The sequence below is a fragment of the Maniola jurtina genome, chromosome 22, assembly GCF_905333055.1.
Source record: "Maniola jurtina chromosome 22, ilManJurt1.1, whole genome shotgun sequence".
Taxonomy (NCBI): domain Eukaryota; kingdom Metazoa; phylum Arthropoda; class Insecta; order Lepidoptera; family Nymphalidae; genus Maniola; species Maniola jurtina.
Genome location: NC_060050.1, coordinates 9,587,565 through 9,610,395, shown reverse-complemented (window position 1 = coordinate 9,610,395; position 22,831 = coordinate 9,587,565). Strand labels below are relative to the sequence as shown.

Below are 22,831 nucleotides of genomic sequence, written 5' to 3'. Positions count from 1 at the left end.
TACAATTTTCGGATTCACAACCAGTTTTATTAAAGCACTAAAACCATTTTCCGAGTACAAACGGTGAAACGTATTTTAAAATCGCTTTTACCGCCTTTAGCCTAAAAAGAACAAGACTCGAACGTTGCCTGAATAAATCTCGTTGCCTCAAGGAGGAATTGAATGTAGGCACAGGTCGGGCTCAGTGAATTCACTATTGAATTAATTTGCCTTAGAGTTTAATACACGCATAGCGTTCGAACGCTCGAACTATTAATTGGCGCTCAAGTTTAAGAAGGATTTATATGTAGTGCACTCCAAACCTCCTGATGAATCCTAACTAATCAAACTCACTCACCTTCTAGGAACAAATATCTATGTCTGTGGTTTTCCCTTTAAAAAAAAAAGAAAAGAATATTAGCCATGCTAATCATGACTAACTACCTTTCCCCTCCAGCTAAGCGTAAAGCCTGTGCCAGGAGTGGATACGACAATAGTGCAACGGGTGGGGTTTGAATCGCCGACCTTTCGGAATTCAGTCTGCATTCCAAACGTTGAGCTATCGAGGCTCAAAATATTCAGTTTCAAAGTTACACAGTCTCAAAAATTTACATGCAAAGCTTTAAACCCATATAACTTTAAAACTAGCAATTTTTACGAAAATTTGGCAAATCACAGACATAAATATTAGTTTTTAGAACTTGTCTACAAACATCAAACGGCCAAACAATAAACTATCAATCCATTATCATTTGCCCAACTTGGGGCCCTGGGCCCTGTATATTTAATACAAAACTCAAGAAAATTTTCGCCCATTCGCGAAAAAAAAAAACGCTCAGTTTGTAAACACCCTCATTTCAATTCCAAGATAACTTAACCGGTGAATTGGCCGTGATTACATTTGTAACGTTCACTCCTATTTCTTCGAACAATGTCCATCTAAATTGTTATTTGTTGGGGACCGCAATTAAGGATTTTTGGGTCTATGAAATTAAACAGATGAAGTAACCTGCTATTTTGTTTTTGTTGTTGTTGTGTTTTTCACAGTAATTTTGTAGAGTAAAACTTGTCCTCGAATAAAAAAACCTTGGTCAAGCACGAATAGCGTACCAAGGGTTCCGTACCTTAGAAGTACGGGTATCTAATTATTTTGTTGCGTAAATTGTCTTCAAGTGCAAAATGTAAGTTTGTAAGCGCAATTTTTTTAATGTGACAGGATTTGAGTGGGTGATTCTCCAACCCAATGTCTAACACTGAATTATAACCACCAAGCTCATTTGACATTTACTTTTAATCCATTGAAGGTTTTCACGAAAAACTATTTTAGTATCACTCAGTAAAGCAGCAATGAAGAACTGTCAAATGAGCCAGTTGCTATCATTCAGTTAGCACTATCATTTAGTTAGTGGCACTGAGTTAGCGAATCAGTAGGAGTTAATAATTTTCGAATATTTTCCTTTACTTATGTTGTGAGACTGCATCTTGCTATTGATGATTAATTCTACGTGAACGGGAAGTACCCTGTAAATAATAAGTTTCGATTTATTTGCGAGTGCCAAAATATGCCACATTAACCGTATTGTTTCATGCGTTAACTTAGAAGCTTGATTTTTTAAAAGGTCCAAGGGACCATAGACCTAACTATTTTATAATTATTATTTCATCTTGATTCTTCCACGTAGTCTTATAGTCTTAACAGATAGACAGATAGATGGATAACGAAGTGATCCCGTAGGGGTTTCATTTCATTTTGAGATACGAAACCGTAAAAAAAGTCTTACATCTTTGGCCTATCCATAAACATAGATGTTTAAAGGGTTTTTTAGGTCGCCAAGTTCAAACATCTCGAAAGCGCTCCCGCCCAAAAAAAATTTTGCCGCCATTCCAGTAAACGTAACTGTGCGGAAGAAATAAATGGAGTGAGAGATATTAGCGAACGTCGCGCCTTTGTACCGTGGATACAAATGATTTATACCGCTTTGTTGAACAGGTATACTGTATTCATACCGTGGTGGCGTTGAAAACGAACCAAAAGTTAAGCTTTTTAGGGCGAAATATGAAAAAGGTAATAATTAACCTAATGGTTAAGACGTCGGTTTAGTGGTTTAGAAAATTTCCCCCAGTTGGCAACAGAATAACTTACTTTACGTGTAATACATTGGTGTCGAAGTAAGTCTCTAATATGCCACCTAGATATCTTAGTTTAGAGTTTCCCCCACAAAGGCCTTAAAATTTGCCCAAGTTAGCAATAAAAGAAGATAATTTAGTTGTAAAACGCTTGTAGAAATGAAGCCTGTCATTCACTAGGGGGTAAATGTCCCGTGACACGTGTCGTCAGAGATTTGACAGTTTGTCTCACGACTTTTTTCATCACATTATCAACAACACAAAGTCGTATTATGTTGTTAGACTTATCATGCGATGTCCTATGAAGTCGAGTGATGTTGCCAGACGTCTCTAGCAACACGTGACACGGGAAATTTTGTCCCCTAGTGAATACGAGGCTTTATGCTCTGAGGGTGGATACCTAGAAGGTAAATAGATCGTTCACACAGGCTGCGTAAGCGTGGACGGAGCGCGTACCTTTGCGTTGTAATGTTTGGAACTGTATGAAACATGGCACACCGCTTGCTAAAGTGTGGCCGTATGCGTTACCCGGTATGTCAGGGGTTTATGCGCGTCACTACGCACGTGTCACGTGTACGCAACTGGTGTGAATCAGCCTTTAGGGAGTAAAATTAAAAACCGCCTGTAACTTGACCCCCCCCCCCCCCCCCACGTTCTTTCAAGTTGGTTAAGGAGATTTTCCCCCAGTCAGCAATGAAAAGAAGGTAGTTTACCTGCAAGACGCTGGTGTCGAAGTGCGCGAGCAGCGCGGCGGGCGAGCTCAGCGACGTGCCACGCCGCGACCCCACCCGCGCGCCCCACTCTGCAACAACAAAAAAACGATCCATTAATGATTTGGTTGGCCTAACTCCAACAGTGGACGTCTACAGGCCGATGATGATGATGATGATGAATGCGTTGGTGAATAAATACTAGATGAGCTCCATCACCATCCTTATATCAGCTTGTCCAAACTACAACTCGAACTCAAAATCACATTGTCAAAGTACATACTATTTGTACACCTCTTGATAGTCAGAATTGTAAGATAATGGTGATAATTAATTACGTAACCTTAACATTGAAGCTCTGACGTTTCAATGGTGAATTGGCCGTGATTACATTTGTAACGTTCACTCATATTTCTTCGAATAATGACTATCTAAATTGTTATTATAGAATAGAATAAAATAGAATAGATTTTTATTCAAATAAACTTATACAAGAGCTTTTATTTATTTATTTATTTATTTATGTACCGCCCACAGAGTTACACATTTAGATTAAATACATGTTGTTCCTTAAATTCTAGGGCTCTTATGCAACTCCACTTACGGGCAGTCACAGCATACATTAACATAAACATAAGTCGCACAGTAAAAGTTTTGAATTGTCAAAAGCATCTACCACTGGTTCGGAATGTCTTTCCTACCGAGAAGAACCAGCGAGAACTTCGGGAAAAAAATACGCAGACTAACCGAGACATCACGTACTCACACGAAATAAAACTTATCATTGGCAAGTTAGCCAATGTTAAATAAGCCTCACCAAAGAAAGTCACTAACGCAATAATAGTAGGTACCTATCTACAAGAATTTTTCTCTATCTTCGCAACTCCACTTATTAAATAAGACATTAAAAGAGAGCTGGAATTTATTTGAGTGATATCTTAGTTTGTTATAATATAAGATCTCTCAGGATGATAAGTTTCAAAGGGAAAAAGTATAAAAACATAAGTAAATAAAATAGACTAAAACAACAAATATACAAAAATACATGACGTCTAAAAGAAAAAAAAAAACAATATACTAGCTGACGCCCGCGACTTCTTCCGCGTAGATTTAGGTTTTTCGAAATCCCGTGGGAACTCTTTGATTTTCCGGGATAAAAAGTAGCTTATGTGCTAATCCAGGATATTATCTATCTCCACTCCGAATGTCCGCCATATCAGTCCAGTGGTTTTTGCGTGAAGGAGTAACAAACATACACACACACATACACACAAATTTTCGTCTTTATAATATTAGTGTGATACCTAGTGTGATTATGTTCGCCAATTTTTGGTAGACAGACAGACGGACGGACGGACGGACAGACAGACAGACAACAAAGTGATCCTATAAGGGTTCCGTTTTCCCTTTTGACGTACGGAACCCTAAAAGGGTACTTATTGCTGAGATCAGATACCATACAGGGCTAATACAAGTAGTATTAGTGGTATAATCGCGGACGCACCCCGCTAATCCGCCGCCGGTTCACTCCCTAATCCCTATTAACAGTGGCTCACACCAAACCCTTTGGGAATGGGTTCAGATTACTGCGCGGCTTTGTTTTACATGAAAGCTCCGTTTACACACATTTTATCACTTCAGTATGACAACTTTTTTTTCTTACCAAAACACACTTACTTTACACACTTTTTTGGTCGGAGTAGGTATGCCAGACTATAGGTTTATAATTTTTAAACCCGTCCGCGGTCCTTATCTATGGACTGTACAGTTCACCTGCGCGCTGCATGGGAATAAGATTAGGGGGAACATGGCTTCAAATCATCTCCCGACTAATGGTTTCATTTTCCAAGATTGATCAATCGTAAGCCGGTCATACCTGATTTGAAGGAAAAAGTTAGTTTTAGCCGGCCTATTATTAAGCCTCGACCCAAAAAGAGGGGTATTATAAGTTTGACGTGTGTATCTGTGTATCTGTCTGTGGCATCGCAGCTCCTAAACTAATGAACCGATTTATTTATTTTTTGTATAAAAGGTGGCTTGATCGAGAGTGTTCTTAGCTATAATCCAAGTAAATCGGTTCAGCCGTTTGAAAGTTATCATCTCTTTTCTAGTTACTGTAACCTTCACTTGTCGGGGGAGTTATAAATTTTTAATTTACATTTGTAATACATGTGTATATAATATTACATATAATGAATATAACGCACGATAGTTAATCTCGAAAAGAATTACTGTACTAAAGTTACAGCGAAAGAACAAGAAGGATGAACAAGACTACAGCGTTAAAAACACCCCTTTTGCCTCCCAAGGTCGTTTAAAATAACTGTTATTATGTACGAAGCCAGTGAAATGTGAATCGCTAACACAGATACGGGGTATGCAGCGACCTGGATAACTCAGTGAACCCACGAGCAACTCGGCCATCAAACTATAATGTACTTATGTTCAGCTTTATCGTGGTATCTTTATAATAAAAAAAGTTCTGATGCCCGTTACCGTATGTTTGTTACTCCTTCACGCAAAAACTACTGAACGGATTGGGCTGAAATTTAGAATGGAGATAGATTATACCCTGGATTAGCACATAGGCTACTTTTTATCCCGGAAAATCGAAGAGTTTCCACGGGAATTTTAAAAACCTACATCCACGCGAACGAAGTCGCGGGCATCAGCTAGTCTAGTATATAGTAACTATACAACGATCTCTATGTGCTTCGTAAGTACACATACATAATAGCTACTGTCGTCACGTCGCGTGGTATATTGGATTATTCGTTGCCAGACCCTTTCACATTGAAACATAATTAAAATTCCTCTGAAGAAAAGGGATAAATTTATGTATTGCTGAAGAATTTCGGTATGCAGAGTTACCCGCCTACGTGACTCGGATCAAGAATATTATTTTGTGCTCTTAAGATGTATTAAAGTATTTATTTCTTGTAAATACGGCTTTTATGATACATATAAGACTCTACAACCAGTTCTAAAAAAAATCACAGGAAATTAAGAACTCTTTTAAACAGAGCAAAATGTTACACTAAGTTTTTTTATTCATTATTGGCTTGACCACAATCACACCTAATGGAAAGTGACGATGTGGCCTAAGATGGGACGCGTTTACCAGAAGAAGCAATTCACTCTTTTTTTATAGATCTTGTCCACAGATTATGTAATTAGCTGATATTTTTCAAGGTTTTTAAAAACTGTGGAGTATCTACGTTCCTACTTGAAAAAACAAGGCGGTTATCTTGACATGCGTTTCGAGCTTTAAAAAACCGGCCAAGTGCGAGTCAGACTCGCGCACCGAGGGCTCCGTACTCGTGTATATTTTTCGACATTTTGTACGATAAATCAAAAATCTGTTTTAGAAAGCCCTTTCATATGATACCCCACTTGGTATAGTTATCTTACTTTGAAAATTGAAACATATTTTAATTTTTTTTTAATGATGTGACCACAAATTCGCGGTTTTCAGATTTATTCCTGTACTTGTGCTATAAAACTTACCTACCTAACAAATTTCATGATTCTAGGTCAAAGGGAAGTACCATATAGGTGTCTTGACAGACAGACAGACGGACAACAAAGTGATCCTGTAAGGGTTCCGTTTTTCCTTTTGAGGTACGGAACCCTAAAAATGGGTGAAAAGTAACTTTTTATGCTCTTTAACATAGGTACGAAGCTTGGTCCGAAGTTAGAGACGAACTAATATAAAGCGTGTGAAACACATTATCACGTAAAATATCTGAAATCAAACAATGTTATCAGAAAGCGATTCCGTGGACGAGTGTTCAAACGGCGCCGCTTGTAATGCAAATTGCTAAATGCTTTCCGAACAAAGACAATGTTGGTACGTACTAAGGGTTTTAGGCTGTGGACTCACCAGATTACTATGCTTTTTACCTGACTGCGTAGAAGGAGAGTTATGTGTTTGACCTGTATACGTGTATGTATGTATGTCCGTTTCTTTGACCGCCCGTAACTAACTACTAAGCGGCTTAACCAATTTCGGTAAATCATACGTCATTAGATTAGTCTTGATAGCGCGAATTTCATTGTGTTCGTAAAATTCTTTAAAATCAAAATGACGGATTTTATGCGCTTTAATGTGCGAGCTGAAAAAGACGCAGTATAAACCGCAGTCGGGGTTTTTTGAAAACTTATTAAACTATACATTTTCGTATCTATCTCTTCCTTTACTAAACATAGTTCGTGACAGAGATGATCGTCATTTTATCATCAATCGTCAATGACGACAGTCGTCAAACCTTACCCTACAGCCTCAGAATATTTACAAATTAGAGTTAGAGTTTTATAAAACTCTTGTTATACCACAAGCTTAACTAATCCAAATGGGTTCCAGGATTTCAATGGCAGTCAACAGCGAGCCAAAGCGCGGGCTCTATACATAATCGACGACTATCTACAGCTGTGCTTGCATTTTGGAAAACATTATAGTGTTAAGGTAGGCTTTCATAGTAAGGGGCACCAGCCAGGTAACCTCCTCGAGTGCCCGAGTGTTGCAGGTAGCAGCAGCGCTTGGGCCGGTGTACTCTGGTAACATGGTTAACGATTTCCCTTCATGGGATATTGTTGGCCATGGCTAATTGACCTGGCTGGGAGGGGGTGTTGTCCGCGCGTCCCTCTGAGTATCCCTAGCAGAGGGCGCAGTAGACGCACCCATGGGGCATAGCCTCAGGAGCGGAGGATGTGGCTGTGTTGGGTGGTTGGTGATGGGGCTTCATAACCCATCCAGTCACTAGCTGCCCCACCGGTCTCTCGCCTGTCCGGTTTGGTGACGGGCGAGGGAGATGTTGAGGATAGGGAACGTGGAAAGGGGATCGCCCTTCCCGCGAACCCTAGCCCTCGAGAGGACCTGTGGGTGATAGACACGGGGTGGTCCGTCGCTCACAGTGTGGTCCTCGGGTTGGTTGGCGTGCTGTGGTTCCGGCATGCCTCTAACTAGGTGTTTGGGGGCACGTAGTGTCCCAGTGGTGGGTCTGCTACGGCGGACATCCGCTGGCGGAGTAACGAGGTGTTTCCGGTCCCTTGTGCTCCGTCATTAGCGGTGGGATGGAACTTCGTGAGGTTTTTAGTCGGTAGAAGTCCGACATAACCACTGAGCTCCCCCGTGGTCGGTGGTATCCATGACGGATTTTCCTCACGAGAAAAAAAAAAGGCTTTCATAGTAAACAATCCTATGAACCATAAGTCAATTCATTATTAATACACAAAGTAACCGACGCGTGACGGTTTAAAAATCTTCAAGTCTGATTGATTAAAGATATTTTTGTTTAATCCTAATATTATATCCGTTATAGATTTTGAAATTATCCTATATTGATGTTCCCCATACCGGTTTTATTAGAAAGACAATAATGCAAAGATGGTTTTAGACCACAAAAGCAATGCATTAGGCATATTTATAGCGTCGTCGTAGCACATACCGGGTATCCGCTAGTTTTTGATATACTTTAAATTCCCCTTTCTCAACTAAGAGCCAAACGGGAGAAAAAGAGTAGGTGCAAGAATAGTGCAAAGGTTAGATTTAAACCGTCCGCGTCGCCACCGTCGCTTTTTCTGATTTTAAAAATGTATCCAAAAAGGTCTTTTAAAAGTCTTAGAGACAAATTTTACTTTCTTAGATATAAAAATTTAATAATTTTGATGGAAGCTTTTGTGAGGCGGTTAATTTATTATTAATAATCAATACCAATTGATTAAAAAACGCCCTCGCAGCATCCTAATACAAACCGACCGAGCTAATTCTATAGAAATAGCGTTATTTAAAACTCATAGAAAACTACCCTTTGATCAGAACATAGCTTTTATTACCCTAATGACTTCTATTACCATCTCACTAAAGCCTATTATCGAATAAACACATGTTTTCTTGACGTCCGAGCTTATGTGGATGGCTCTTATTCTGTAGGCGATAGGGACTAATTTCCAGTGAGCAAGTAAGCAATTGTGTTTACGCTCTAGTTGTGAGAGCGCGCGTCCGTACGCATGTATAAAAGCTTTGCATACAACCTGTTTTATGAATAGAAGCAGATATCTATTGATTAGGAGCAGTTTAAAAGTTGAGTATGAAGACTTTTTAGAGCTTATCCTGACATTTATATAATACTAGCTGATGTCCGCGACTTCGTCCGCGTGGTGTACACCAATTCTTAACCCCCATTTTATCCTCTTAGGGGTAGAATGTTCAACAATCCTTAGCGGAAGTTAGTTAGCCATATTTCAGTCTGATCGGTCCGTGCGTTGATAGATCAGTTAGTCAGTCACGTTTACCTTTTATATATTATGTAGACTATAATTTGATACCGGTGGCTTCGCTCGCGTGTAATTAGGTGTTACTTTCATGGAAACTCTTTGATTTTTCGTTTCGATATTAGTTTTTTAATCGTCATAGGTATTTTCAATGTCAATTACTTTAAATGTTTTCCCGCTATACGTTGAATAATATTATTCCCATTACATCAACCCCCACATGTGAATAACCTTATCCAAATACACCAGTCGTCGTCTTCAAAGAAAATGACTTTCCTTGCAACTTTCAATTTTATATCGAAAAAACCGGTCAAGTGCGAATCGCTTCACTTATCGTAGTTCCGTAGATCATTTTTATCGTAACTTAGTATAATTTTCTATTTGAATGACAAGGCTATAAATAGCATTCAATTTCTTTCTTTCCCTTTTTTATGCTTATGAGGATTATATTACTGTATCTGATTAGAAATAATGATTTTCTAGGAACTGCCTTATTTCACGGTTTAACGGCATAACAGGAAACAATATAGTGTTTTCAGTTAACTATTATTTTATTCCTAAACTTTAAAAAGCCTAAGCTTTTTTAAACTTCCCTTTAAAAAGCCTAGTGATTAAGTCGTCAGCCTTCTAATCGGAAGGTCGGAGGTTCGATCCGGGGGCATGCATCTCTAACTTTTCGGAGTTTGTGCGTTTTAAGCAATTCAGTATCACTTGCTTTAACGGTGAAGGAAAACATCGTGAGGAAACCTGGTACTAATAACCCTGGTTGTGGAACCCTAAAAAGGATTTCAAATGACGTCACCTAATAGCGTACCAACTGCTATTACACCCTACCCAAATTGCCATGATATTTACCAACCAATTTCTACACCTAAATCATACAAAAATCAACTCTAATATAGTTATTTTAAAGTTTATTATTCATCAAATTCATCATCATCAATAAGGCAGTGCCGTGTAATATTGTAATAGAAAAATTCGAAGTAATTGAGAAAAAAATGAAATACATTGGGGAAGGCGTGATCAAATGAAATGGAAGCGTAGATTGTATTATCTATATCCGTAATTTGAATTCTCGCGTTTTTAGGGTTCTGTATTAGAGTTCCGTGCCCAAAGGGTGCCCACGAGACCCTATTACTAAGCCTCCGCTGTCCGTCCGTCCATCCGTCCGTCCGTCTGTCTGAGAGCGAGCTGTATCTCGTGAACCGTACCTAATAAATAGAGATTTGAAATTCTTACGGAATATGTATTTCTATTGCCGCTGCAACAAAAAATAATAAGAATTTCAAAATGGCTGCCATGAAAATTTAAAAAAAATTGTTACTTCTTGGAAAACTAAAAAGTGTACGGAACCCTTCATGAGCGAGTCAGAACTCACACTTTACCGATTTTTATTTATCAAGTGAAAGCAATTTGGGGTGCTGGTAGGCTTGTCGATTACAAAAAGTTATTTCCGGTGCTTGCTTTTTGGGTATTTGTTATTTAAATACATATACCTAGTCCTAGAAAACTATTTCTACCTACTATATTAATATTACAAATTGGCGAATAATCCACACTGATGCGAAAGTATAGTAGGTATGTCTGTCTGTCTGCTATGTTTTCACAGTCCATCCATTCAATCGATTTTGATGAAATCCACAGAAATAGCTTGCTTCCCAGGGACAGACATAGGCTACTTTTTATTACGCGAAATCAAAGACTTCTCCTGGGATATTAAAAAATCGGTCAAGTGCGAGTCAGACTCACACACGAAGGGTTCCGTACTATCGTAAAAGAAATAAACTTTTCAACTTTTTTTTATATGGCGGTCATTTTTAAGTTCTTATTTTTTGCATATAGCGTCAATATAAATAGGTACACATTCTGTGAAAATTTCAACTCTCTACCTATTACGGTTCATGAAATACAGTCCGCTGACGGCCGAACGGACGGACGGACGAACGGACGGATAAAAGAGTCTTAGTAATAGAATCTCGTTGGCATCCTTTGGGTACGGAACCCTGAAAACGATGAATTCGCGGAAATTATCCTAGAGTAAAAATAAAACAGTAGTTTCCATCCAGACTTTCCTCGCCATGCAGCCATCAAATAGCTCTGAGTAATTATGCAATTAAGGGGGCACTGTAAAACGCGTGAACCTCCGGCCGCCATTAGAGCGTGACGTCACAACATGGCGCAACAATAGCCTCTTTTATAATGTCGCCAGCCAGAGAGATGCCATAATAATAGAGGCCCCAAACTTTATTTTAGTACCTGCCAACCCCAACGGTTCCATACCCCGAAGCGCGATAATTACTATAAGCCTCCTCTGTCAGTCTGTCCTTCCGTCCGTCTGTCTGTCAGCGGACTGTATCTCGCGAACCGTAATAGGTAGAGATGATTTTTCCACAAAATGTAAGTAAATTTTTATTGCCGCTATAGCAACAAATAATAAAAATTTCAAAATGGCTGCTATAAAAGTGAAAAAAATTAAAATATGTTATTTTTTGCAGGATGTAACGAGGCCTACGTCACTCTCCAGGTCTTTATCTCCGTGTAAAAATCACGTTGATCCGTTGCTTTAACTGGGCGTGATTAAAGGACAAACCAACAAAAAAACAAACACATTCCCACATTTGTAATACTATTAGAATTAACTTAAACATATTTTAATTACTATCAAAACGCTACTTCAAGGTTCCATATAATGCAATAACCATACAATAGTAATTTTCAATAGTTCTGTTTATTTATATTAAGTAGCTACTTATAGATTATATTAAGCGAACATACATTACATACTATAAGTGAGTCTTTGTTACTTGAAATGAACTTCTAAGGACTTTTTGTCTCTAGTGTATGAGATCTGTATCTCTATGATCTACAACTCCATGTCGTCAACTAATGAAAATGCCAGATTGCCCTTTTCTACATAAAAGCATCCACCCTTAAAGCCACACCTTGATATTTTTTTGCATAAAATTATGTGCATAGAGTCATTACCTCAGTCTACGAGTTTTGCCCAAGTTTTTTAAGAATTTTGTACAAAAGTCTTTTAGCACCCAAGATATAAGACAGACAGTTAATTTTGAAAGCATAACACCTTACTAGAAGATATCTATAGTACAAACTAGTTGAAAACCTTTAATATTACAAGGATAAGTTATGGCGCCCTACTAAAATCCTCATTTCTACTTTAACTCAACGGCCATTAGGTCCAATTTACCTTGACGTTACTGTATTTCGATGCTCGAATTCTTTTAACGTTAGCGAAATGTAATAGTTACTGGTGTTACAAAGTGATATTTTGTTTATGGAGGGCATTATTTTAATTTCAGAGCTAAGCGAAAGACTCTATAAAAAAAATCCTCAGCGTAGTAAGGAATTCAATATACACTGTCCGAGAACAAAATATTTTGACCCCCGACACACACTCTTTTTCATCACTACCTATGAGAAAAAAAACACATATTAAAGCACGAACGCAGACCAATCAGAAGAGAGAAAGCTCAAACTCCCATACGAATAAAATAGGATTTTGTTCTCGCTAACCCCTAAAGCCAATTTTCGTTTTTCGAATAAGAAAATGATGAAAATCTCATACTAAGCTTTCAGGTAACTAATGAGGCAGGGGCGAATGTTCACACGTAGTGCATTCGGGAATTCTATCCCGGGAGAGGAATTTAATTACATCCGCGCGTGAAAAACTGTTATGTTCACTCATACCTATAAATTTTGGGCGCCATTTCATATTATAATTGGTTGAGTGTGAATATGAAATGAAACGGAATATTTGAAGTCAAAGTTATGTATCCACATGTAAATGTACAATGTGTAATATTAACATATGCAACGCATGGACGACACAAGAACCCCGAAAAAGTTGTTGGACAGCAAACCAGAGGCTATGGTCCTCTGGTTTGCTGTTCAACAACTCTTTCGCGACCGAGGAAGACCAAAAAATCGGTGGGTTGATAGAGTGGAGCAGGATATGACGGTTTTGGGGATTCGGAGCTAGAAAAAAGCTGCATCTGACCGACCTCGATGGCAAAGTTCGCTTGACCCGTCCACCCAGGGTTGTTTTGTTGGTTGATATACCTTACAATACAAATATACTCAATATACCAAATCCGAAGGTTAGGTTAGATCCATACTACTTGATATTATGAATGCAAAAGTTTTTATGTATGTCTGTCTGTTATACTACCACGGCCCATCCTTTTAAGCAATTTGGCCGAAAAATACAGAGATAGCTTGTAATCTCGGAGACGGAGATAGGCTTCTTTTGAAAGGAGCAGGCGTGTCATTTGATGTTAAGTGATTAACGCCGCCTATGAACATTTGCAGGACCAGAGGAATTGCCGGCTTTTCAGGAGTCTGTTGGTCCGCCCCTTGAATAACTCCATGTTGCATCTAGTGGGGACACCATCCAAGGGAGTTGGTTCCACAGTTAGTTAGACTTAACGAGCAATCGGCTTGATGATCAAAGGATTACGAACTATGTAAATACTTACCTAGATGCTCTCCTTTACCAGTAAAATATGCTCTCTCCAGATGGGATGACAATTAATCATGTGCCTAATGAGTTATGGAAAAACGCGCAACTCCAAGATAACTCCCATGAGCGAAATATTTCAATACAACGTTGCACGCACCCCTCAAACCTGTCTAAACTTGAGGATGGATTTAAAACAGCGATTCATTACTTTAGCATCACCACAGATTGTTTATCATACAGTTGAACAATGAGCGTAGATGGATAAGCATGGCACGTCTTTAGCCCACTGTGATACCATTATGTTTAGCCCAGAACAAATTATAGATTCCTCCTTTTTTTTTTTATTCACTATAGGCAAGGGCTTGACCACAATCACACCTGATGGAAAGTGATGATATGGTCTAAGATGGGACGCGTTTACCTAGAAGGTGCCTATTCACTCTTGTTTTAAAGATACCCGATTGAAATATTTTAACACGAGCAATTTTATTGGTTGCTCTTTAATCATTTAATATTTTAAACTGTAACATCATACTTATAGCTGATACTGATAGCTTATGCGATTGAAATCATAAATTAGATCCTCCATAGCTCAACGGTTGAGGAGCGGACTGAATTCCAAAAGTTCTTTTTAACCCCCGACCCAAAAAATAGGGGTGTTATAAGTTTGACGTGTGTATTTGTGTATCTGTCTGTGGCATCGTACCTCCTAAACTAATGAATCGATTTTAATTAAGTTTTTTTGTTTGAAAGGTGGCTTGATCGAGAGTGTTCTTACCTTAAATATAAGAAAATCGATTCAGCAGTTTGAAAGTTATCAGCTCTTTTCTAGTTACTGTAACCTTTACTTGTCGGGTGTGTTATAAATTTTTAATTTAGGCACACTTGTATTTATTTAGTTAATGGGTAGTAAAGAATGCAAGAAGAGAAAAAATCAAATATCAAGTAGCAACCTGACATCCCTACCAGCATGATACGCAAACAAGTCATCCCATCCGCCTGTACCTAACTAAGCCATGTGACATCAATCAGCTAAGAAGCGTGTCACTTGACATCGCCGCAAGAAGCGAGAGAAGCGCGAATTTTTTGTAAATCACCATTAACAAAATCCTTATGACATCAACCGAACGTCAATATTCTTTAGATGACAACCCTAGTAGGGGGTAACGCAAACAAGTCACCTGGTACTGTAAGCCCTGTCAACATCAATCAGCTAAGAAGCGTATCGCTTGACACGTCGCAAAATATAAGCGAAGCGCTAACTTTTTGTAAATTACCATTAACAAAATCCTTATGACATCAACCGAACGTCAATATTCTTTAGATTAAAACCTAGGAGGGGGTAACGCAAACAAGTAACGCAAACTCGTACAGTAAGCCCTGTCAACATCAATCAGCTAAGAAGCGTATCGCTTGACACGTCGTAAGATATAAGCGAAGCGCGAACTTTATCTAAATCACCATTGAAAAATGCTTATGACATCAACCGAATGTCAATATTCTTTAGCTGACAATTCTAGCAGGGGGTTACGCAAACAAGTCACCTCGTACAGTAAGCCCTGTCAACATCAATCAGCTAAGAAGCGTATCACTTGACACCGCCGCAAGATATGAGCGAAGCGCGAACTTTTTGTAGGTACTTTGTAACTACACCCTCAGATCGCTGACACAAATTATTCTTTAGATGACAACCCTAGCAGGGTGCGGGAGAGGGCTTACGGGTCTGCACCCGTACGTTTTTTTTTATAAAAAATAATGAGCAAACGAGCAGGCGCGGGTCATCTGATGTTAAGTGATTACCGCTGCCCATGAACATTTGCAGCACCAGAGGTACCGCCGATGCGTTGCCAGCCTTTTAGGAATTTGTACGCATACCGAGCAATTTACCTCCTTGTTTCTTATTCGAATCCCTAAAATATAAAAACACCCTTCCGGCACTAGTTTTCCCCCCCACTTTTAAGTACCTTCAAGTCAAGTGTGAATAGGCATCTTTATAAAAAAATTTCATACCCCTTCCAAATCGCAATTTCCTGTCGATGAGATCACAGGGTAAGTGCAAACACAAACTAATGACAGAACTCGTTTGGACTTTATAGGTGATCAATCTATTTTTAGTCCTTCCCTTATGGCATGCGCCATTTTCTTTAAGCTCAAAGAAATTGTGCCACCTGAAAGTAGCCTGCGAGTGAAAAGCGCGCAGCATCCATTGACTGATGGTCGAGTACGCTTTTACTTTAAGTGGAACAATTTTCTGCAAATAGTTTAAATGCTTATTTTTTTTATTTTGCTTTTACACTCTCTTGACTTGATTTAAGTTTTGTTCAATGTAGGTAGGTGTTTCTTAGTTAATGATAATAATAATAGTTACTATGCATTGAATTTGTAACAATTCAAACAACTTGACATACCTACCAAATGCATTGAGTTCAAGTGAATTATATGTATATTTCAATACATAATAATAATATGCTCTTATAAGACCTGTGATGTAAGAGCCTAAAGGTTAAGGTCGCCTCGCACCTCCAAGTTTTTGGAGAAATGTGCATTTTAAGCAATTAATATCACTTGCTTGATAAAGGAAAACATCGTGAGGAAACCTGCATGCCTGAGAATTCTCCGTAATTTTCTCAGAGGTGTGTAAAGTCCGCCAATCCACAATTGACCAGCGTGGTAGATTGTTGCCAAACCCTTCTCATTCTGAGAGGAGCCTTGAGCTTAGTAAAGCGCCAGCGATGGTTTAATTATAATGATGATGATGATGATGATGAATGAACAAGCAGCAACTAATAGCTGTTCCAAATCCGTAGTCCTGCGTATAAGTTGAGGCTTCGATATTCGAGCGAGTATGAATTGATCTTCACAGCTTAGTGAAGTCTGATCCGGGATGAACTCGATATATTAAAGTTCCCCGGTTCATCCCGGGTAATACCCACCCACCTACCGGTATTCAAGCCGAGTTGTCTTTAGACTCAAGCATTCAGGTCACGTTCCTTTATTAGTTTTTACGAGTCTTCTTAGAAGATGAACTGCCGCTACTTATGTTAAGAGACGTAACTTTTTTATGACTTTCGTTTACGTACTTACTGCTCTTATTGGAATTGCAGCAAAATTAGAAGACCTACAAGCAATCACGCTCATTAAAGTGTCCAGGTTCGAATCTCGAGTCGTTTGATTTGAGATAATTGATAGGCTCAGTGGTAAGCGCTGTAGTTTTATCAGTGGAAGGTCCCGGGTCCGATTCCCGGTAGGGGTTTCGAATTTTATAATTTCTAAATTTCTGGTCTTGTCTAGTGCGAGGCTTTGATCGTGGCTAGTTACCACCCTACAAGCAAAGCCGTGCCGCTAAACGATTTAACTACCATTATCCCCTCCAGGTTAGCCCGCTTCCACCTTATACTGCATCATCACTTACCACCAGGTGAGATTGCAGTCAAGGGCTAACTTGTATCTGAATAAAATAAAAAAATAAATCTTCACTTTTTAAAATGGTACACAATCGTATAAGTTTTGCCTATCTGAAGTCTAATAATAATCTTTGGCTACCGGCGTAAAGGCTTTGAGTTTAAACCTCCTCAATCCACGAGCAAAGCCCCGTGCAAAAGCTAGTTACATCTAAACTTCAATACAAAATTTTCAAAGGCCATATTTTTATCAACGTAAGCCAGGTTTAGGAGTTTAGATCGCTTGCAGGTTTCAATTTACCAGGTTTAAAGGAGAGAGGAATGTCTTTGAAACGAGGACGGAATTTGGTATCAAGGTAAGACCTATTGTGATGCACTAGCTGAGCCGCCCCGGCTTTGCTCGGGTGGAATTTCCGAATATTCTTTCTTAGTTTTCAGGGTTCCGTACCTCAAAAAGAAAAAACGGAACCCTTATAAGATTACTTTGTTGTGTCTATCTGTCTGCCTGTCTCTCTGTCTCTCTGACCGTCTGTCGTGCCTATCAAGAAAATCTATAGGGTACTTCCCGTTGACCTAGAATTATGAAATTTTATAGGTTCTTAATACTGAGGCCAAGTGCGGATTGGCAGAATTCACACGTCATTGAGAATTCTCAGTCATGCAGCTTTCCTCACGATGTTTTCCTTCACCGTTAAAGCAAGTAATATTTATTTTTAAACGCACACAACTACGAATAACTCAAAATTTAAAAAACCCCCGTCATAAAAACCAATATAAGAAAACTAGAAAAGAGCTGAGAACTTTTAAACGGCTGAACTGATTTTCTTCGATTATAGCTAACAACACTCTCGATCAAGCCACCTTTTAAACAAAAAAAAAAACTAAATTAAAATCGGTTCATTCGTTTCGGAGCTACGATGCCACAGACAGATACACAGATACACGGATACACACGTCAAACTTATAACACCCCTTTTTTTGGGTCGGGGGTTAAAAATTAGAGGTGCGTGCCCGAAATCGAACCGACGAACTCAGGAATAGTAGGCGGACGTCCTAATCACAAGCTTATCACGGCTTAGCTTTCCTAAATTGTATTAAATGGAAGCCCTATACAGAGGTAAAAAGCCGGTGTCTATATTTTAATTAACAGTTCTCCGTCAGACTGGACTTAATTATCTTAAACATGCTTCTATTCAAACTATTGACACAGCTTTAGTGTCCTGGTCCAAAGAAGGCTTTTATATAATACTAGAGGATGCCCGCGACTTCGTTCGCGTGGATGAAGGTTTTTTAAAAATCCCTTGGGAACTCGTTGATTTTCCGGGATAAAAAGTAGCCTTTGTGCTAATCAGGGGTATAATCTATCTCCATTCTATATTTCAACCAAATCCATTCAGTAGTTATCGCGTGAAAGAGTAACAAACATACACACACACACACACATACAAACTTTCGCCTTTATAATATTAGTGTGATACGAGTAACAAAACTAGACGTGGATTTAGGTTTACTAAAAATCCCATAGGATTTTTTTGGGACCAAAAGTAGTTGTAGTTTGAATAGGTTTCTGTCAAAATCATTCAAAATTCTAAAATCAAAATACAAAATATTTTTATTCAATTAAACTTTTACAAGTGCTTTTGAAACGTTAAAATAATCTACCACTGCTTCGGAATGCCGTTCCTACCGAGAAGAACCAGTAAGAAACTCGGCGGTTGCTCTTTTCAAGTAGGTATTCAATTTACAATAATATGCCTTGTTATATTACTTGAGTTTGACGTCATTTTGATTAAGCCCGTTAATCCCTTCAGAATCAGCGGAATAGGGCTATTCTCGTATAGGTTTTTTTTTTAACTTTTGTGAAATGAAAATTTATAACGACTTTATTCTGGGTATAAAATTTATCCCATGTAGGTGAAATCGGCCCTAAGTAAACTTAGGTAAACTAAAATATAAGCATACAGCGCTCGGGAATTTCATAAGGCTGTCCTAAATCCAAATCTCGCGTGTAATCCGTATCACTTGAAACTTTGCTCACTTGGTATTTGTTTTCGCCTGTTTACTATGATATTGTCGGCTTTGTTCTCGACGTTAGGATTATGCCATCCACAGCGTTGCGAATTTCATACTAACCTACATACTTGTTATATACCTACTTAGATACATATTATATGATGTGAAACTTCTTTCTTTTTTAATTATATAGACTAGCGCTTGGCTGCAATCAGACCTGATAGCAAGTGATGATGCAGCCTAAGATGGAGCCTAGAAGTTTCCTATTTACTCTTGACTTGACTGTTGTACTGTTATTTCAACATCCTTTCTGGCTATATTATATTGTAAATTCGGAAGTATGTCTATTTGTGGCTGCTAGCCAGAGTCAAAGTCAAAGTCATCGCTAAGCCATTGTTCCTAATTTCATTCGTAATCACTACTAATTTTATAAATGCGAAATGGTGCTTCTTTGTTGGTTTGTCCTTTAATCACGTCGCAATGGAGCCACGGATTTTTGCATGTAAGTATATAGTTGAAGACCTAGAAACATTCGGCTAATTTTTATCCTGAGAAATTAAAGTTCCCGCTTGCTTTTTAAAAAGCTAAATCGAAGAGAACGAAATTGCAGGCATCATCTAATAATTATCTGATAATCATAATAATTTTATTAAAACAACGAATCCCATTGCGCACTCTTAGTCGAGTCATATGCGAAAGGATTTGGCAGTCAAACGCATTACTATACCATGAAAATCCCTACTATTAGACGATTAATGGAAGGTGTTACGAGCCTCATAGGAAATTCCGATATAAAATGAAACAGCCAAAAAAAAAAATTGATGCATTTTCTTTTCGTCAAAGTTTTCGTACCATCAATGTTCTTAAGCACCATTCAAAAGCAAGTATGAATCTGAAAGGAGTCGCAATATTCAAAGCTGTGGGCTAGATCAGAGCAATTAATGGGTGATCGAATATTGCCGCATTGCAGGTGTAGTGACGGACGCGTGGGGTTTGTGAGAAAGACAGTTTTGATATGTTTGGAACTTGGATAAGAACTAAGATATAAGTCAATTACCCAGTATACCGTAAACTTATTAATATACATTTTACTTAATATTTTTTTTTGTCTATTTTAAAAACCGGTATCGTTGTGCTTTTTTATTTACAAAAGTAGCTAATGCCCGCGACTTCGTCCGCGTGGATTTAGGTTTTTAAAATCTCCTTAATTTTCCGGGGTAAAAAAAATGCTCACCCAGCCTCTTCCGTAGGCACTTTGTAAAAATATACCTAATAAAAATTGGAATATTCAAGAGCCCAATTCTATTGGGACTCTACAAGCCTTTCATCGATTTCGATAAAAAACACTGCATTTTATATGGAGAGGTAGTCGTCTATCTACGTACTCGTATCTAAGGCCTCTAACTCACTAGGACGTCAGTGGCAGTGCAACCAGTCGCGCTACCGACAAAATGTATACAGCTCTAGCCTCTATAGAGACTACCTCATGTGGTGTCCGCTTGCTTGCGCAACGAATTGGGTGGCGTCGCACAGCCGGTACCTATTACTCACTAGTGGCACAACCACTAGTTTATCAAGCTATATAGATACGCCCCTCCCGCACATTGTGTATGTGTAACAATGTCATTTCCACGAGTACATAGTTGCTATCAGGTGATTGATCTTACCCCGGTGTCTACTTGTTGATTTTGATTTTTTAATTAGTTATTTATATGGACAATCAACAGGTTACAATAAATTTTAGCTACACAAAAAGAATTAAATACCTACATATTATTGCTCTATTGTAGACCCACTTAGTTCTCACCTGATAGAACAGAATACAATAGAATAGAATACATTTTTATTCAAATAAACTTTTACAAGTGCTTTTGTATCGTCAAAATAATTTACCAGATAGCTTAAGACACCATGGTAGAGCGCTAATGGACGCCATGGTGTCCTAGTGGGACTCGGCCTAACATTGACATCGACACAACAAAACAAAGGCAATAAGGCACGTCACGCGACGTCACGTCAAACTCGCATAAATCACGTTTACGACGCGCCGGGTTCGATTCCCGGTCATTCCAGATACCATTAGAATAAATATTCCAACTTGAAATTCGTCTACGAAACTAGAGATAGTAAAATATTCAATATAATCAATTCATCCACTAGCTACCACCACCAGTAGCACCAGCTACTGGAATTTGAAACTAAATAACTTTAAAGCATTAAAAAACTAATAATAAATAATACGTGGTACGGTATACGCTCATCATATAGATGAGCGGTGATATCCTAGTGGTTAAGTAAGACGTGGACTTCGTCTGTGATGGCGTTTGCTGGCGCGCGTGCTGTGCTTGTTTGGAGTGTTTTTTTTGATAAGAGTGGCTGGTTTTTGTGTTAGTTGGTGTTTTTTGGTGGTGGAACTGACTGGGAAGCGCTCTAAAGGGGCGCCGCGCGTATGTCGGCGGGCGCCGGCGCAGATGGAGTCCATACTTGTATAAATTCAATAACTTGAAAATATCACAAACTTGACATTGGCTAATCAGAGTAAAGCCAGATTTAAAGAAAAAAAAAAAAGTAAGACGTCCGTCTTTGTTGTTGGGGGATTGTTGGGGGATGAGTGAAGTGACTTTTGTCGCGTAAAATTGCATCTAAGCAAAGTTTATCTACTACTGTTATATTATATTATATTTTTTGATTTCTGCGATGATATTTAAAATTAAATTGCTTTGAAAAACAATATTTCGACTCCAATGGCGGGCGTAAGAAATATTAAAGGCAAGCTGTTATTGTTATACCTAACAGTAACTTATAACAAGTGTAAATTAAAAATTTATAACACCCCGACAAGTGAAGGTTACAGTAATAACTAGAAAAGAACTGATAACTTTCAAACGGCTGAGCCGATTTTCTTGGATTATAGCTAAGAACATTCTCGATCAAGCCATCTTTCAAACAAAAAAACTAACTTGAAATCGGTTCATTAGTTTAGGAGCTACTATGCCACAGGCAGATACAAAAATATACAGATACAGACGTCAAACTTATAACACCCCTCTTTTTGGGTCGGGGGTTAAAAAGAAGCAAATTCCACTCATTTAAGTATTCAGTACTAAGTTGAAGGCCGTTTTGTTAATTAAACGGTCTCGTCCCAGGCAGGCTGTCAACGCCCAGCCCGATTAATTCTACAATCTTGTCACTTCATCTAAGTTAAGATGACTAGATCATAAAATGGATTAGCTCCAATTTTAAGTTTTTAATCCATGCTTATATTGTAAATGCTAAAGAGTGTCTGTCTGTCTATCTGCGAGCTTTTCACGGTTCATCAATTGAACCGATTTTTGAGGTACAGAAATAGCTTACATCCCGGGGAAGGAACAAAATTGTATAGCTTATTATTTACGAATTTAATAGCCTTATTTTAGATACTGACTGTATCATTCAATGTGCGTTCTGTTATATAAATTTAACTTTATTTATTCTGTACACAGTTAAGGCTCGTCTTCTTAATCAAACGGTCTTATACTTGTACCTACCAGTCAGGCAGTGTCAAGGTCGCGCCTAAACTCACTTCATTATCTCGGTACACGTGCCTTAATATCTTTCGTGGGGCACACTCTATTTAACAACCTAAAAAAAGGAGTGCTTTCGTTCATTACTACCCGACTGCGGCAAAGCCAAAAGGAAGGGTTATGATTTTAGCAGTCTATGTATGTATGTATCCAGATTATGTGTGTTCCACCGTAGTGCCTAAACTACTGGGCCGATTTTGATCAATGAGGTGTCAATTGATTCGTTGTAAAGGTCCGGGTGACATAGGCTATATTTTATACGAAAAAAATTGACCTAACGGATGT

At 38.5% G+C, this 22,831-nt stretch overlaps 1 protein-coding gene and 1 long non-coding RNA gene across 9 annotated transcripts in view; one reads left to right on the top strand and one right to left on the bottom strand.

The window, feature by feature from the left end:
- Positions 1-22,831, bottom strand: part of LOC123876958 (dystrophin, isoforms A/C/F/G/H-like) — a 674,182-nt gene that overhangs the window by 548,000 nt on the left and 103,351 nt on the right. For all 8 annotated transcript variants that reach the window (XM_045923406.1, XM_045923412.1, XM_045923405.1 and 5 more), the window contains one exon: positions 2,820-2,908. In XM_045923406.1, the coding sequence (XP_045779362.1) occupies positions 2,820-2,908 (89 nt within the window). The remainder of the gene's footprint in view (positions 1-2,819; positions 2,909-22,831) is intronic.
- On the top strand, positions 381-2,860 carry LOC123876981. The gene is made up of 3 exons (XR_006798466.1): positions 381-489; positions 2,320-2,327; positions 2,850-2,860. It is a non-coding gene; the product is annotated as an uncharacterized LOC123876981 (long non-coding RNA).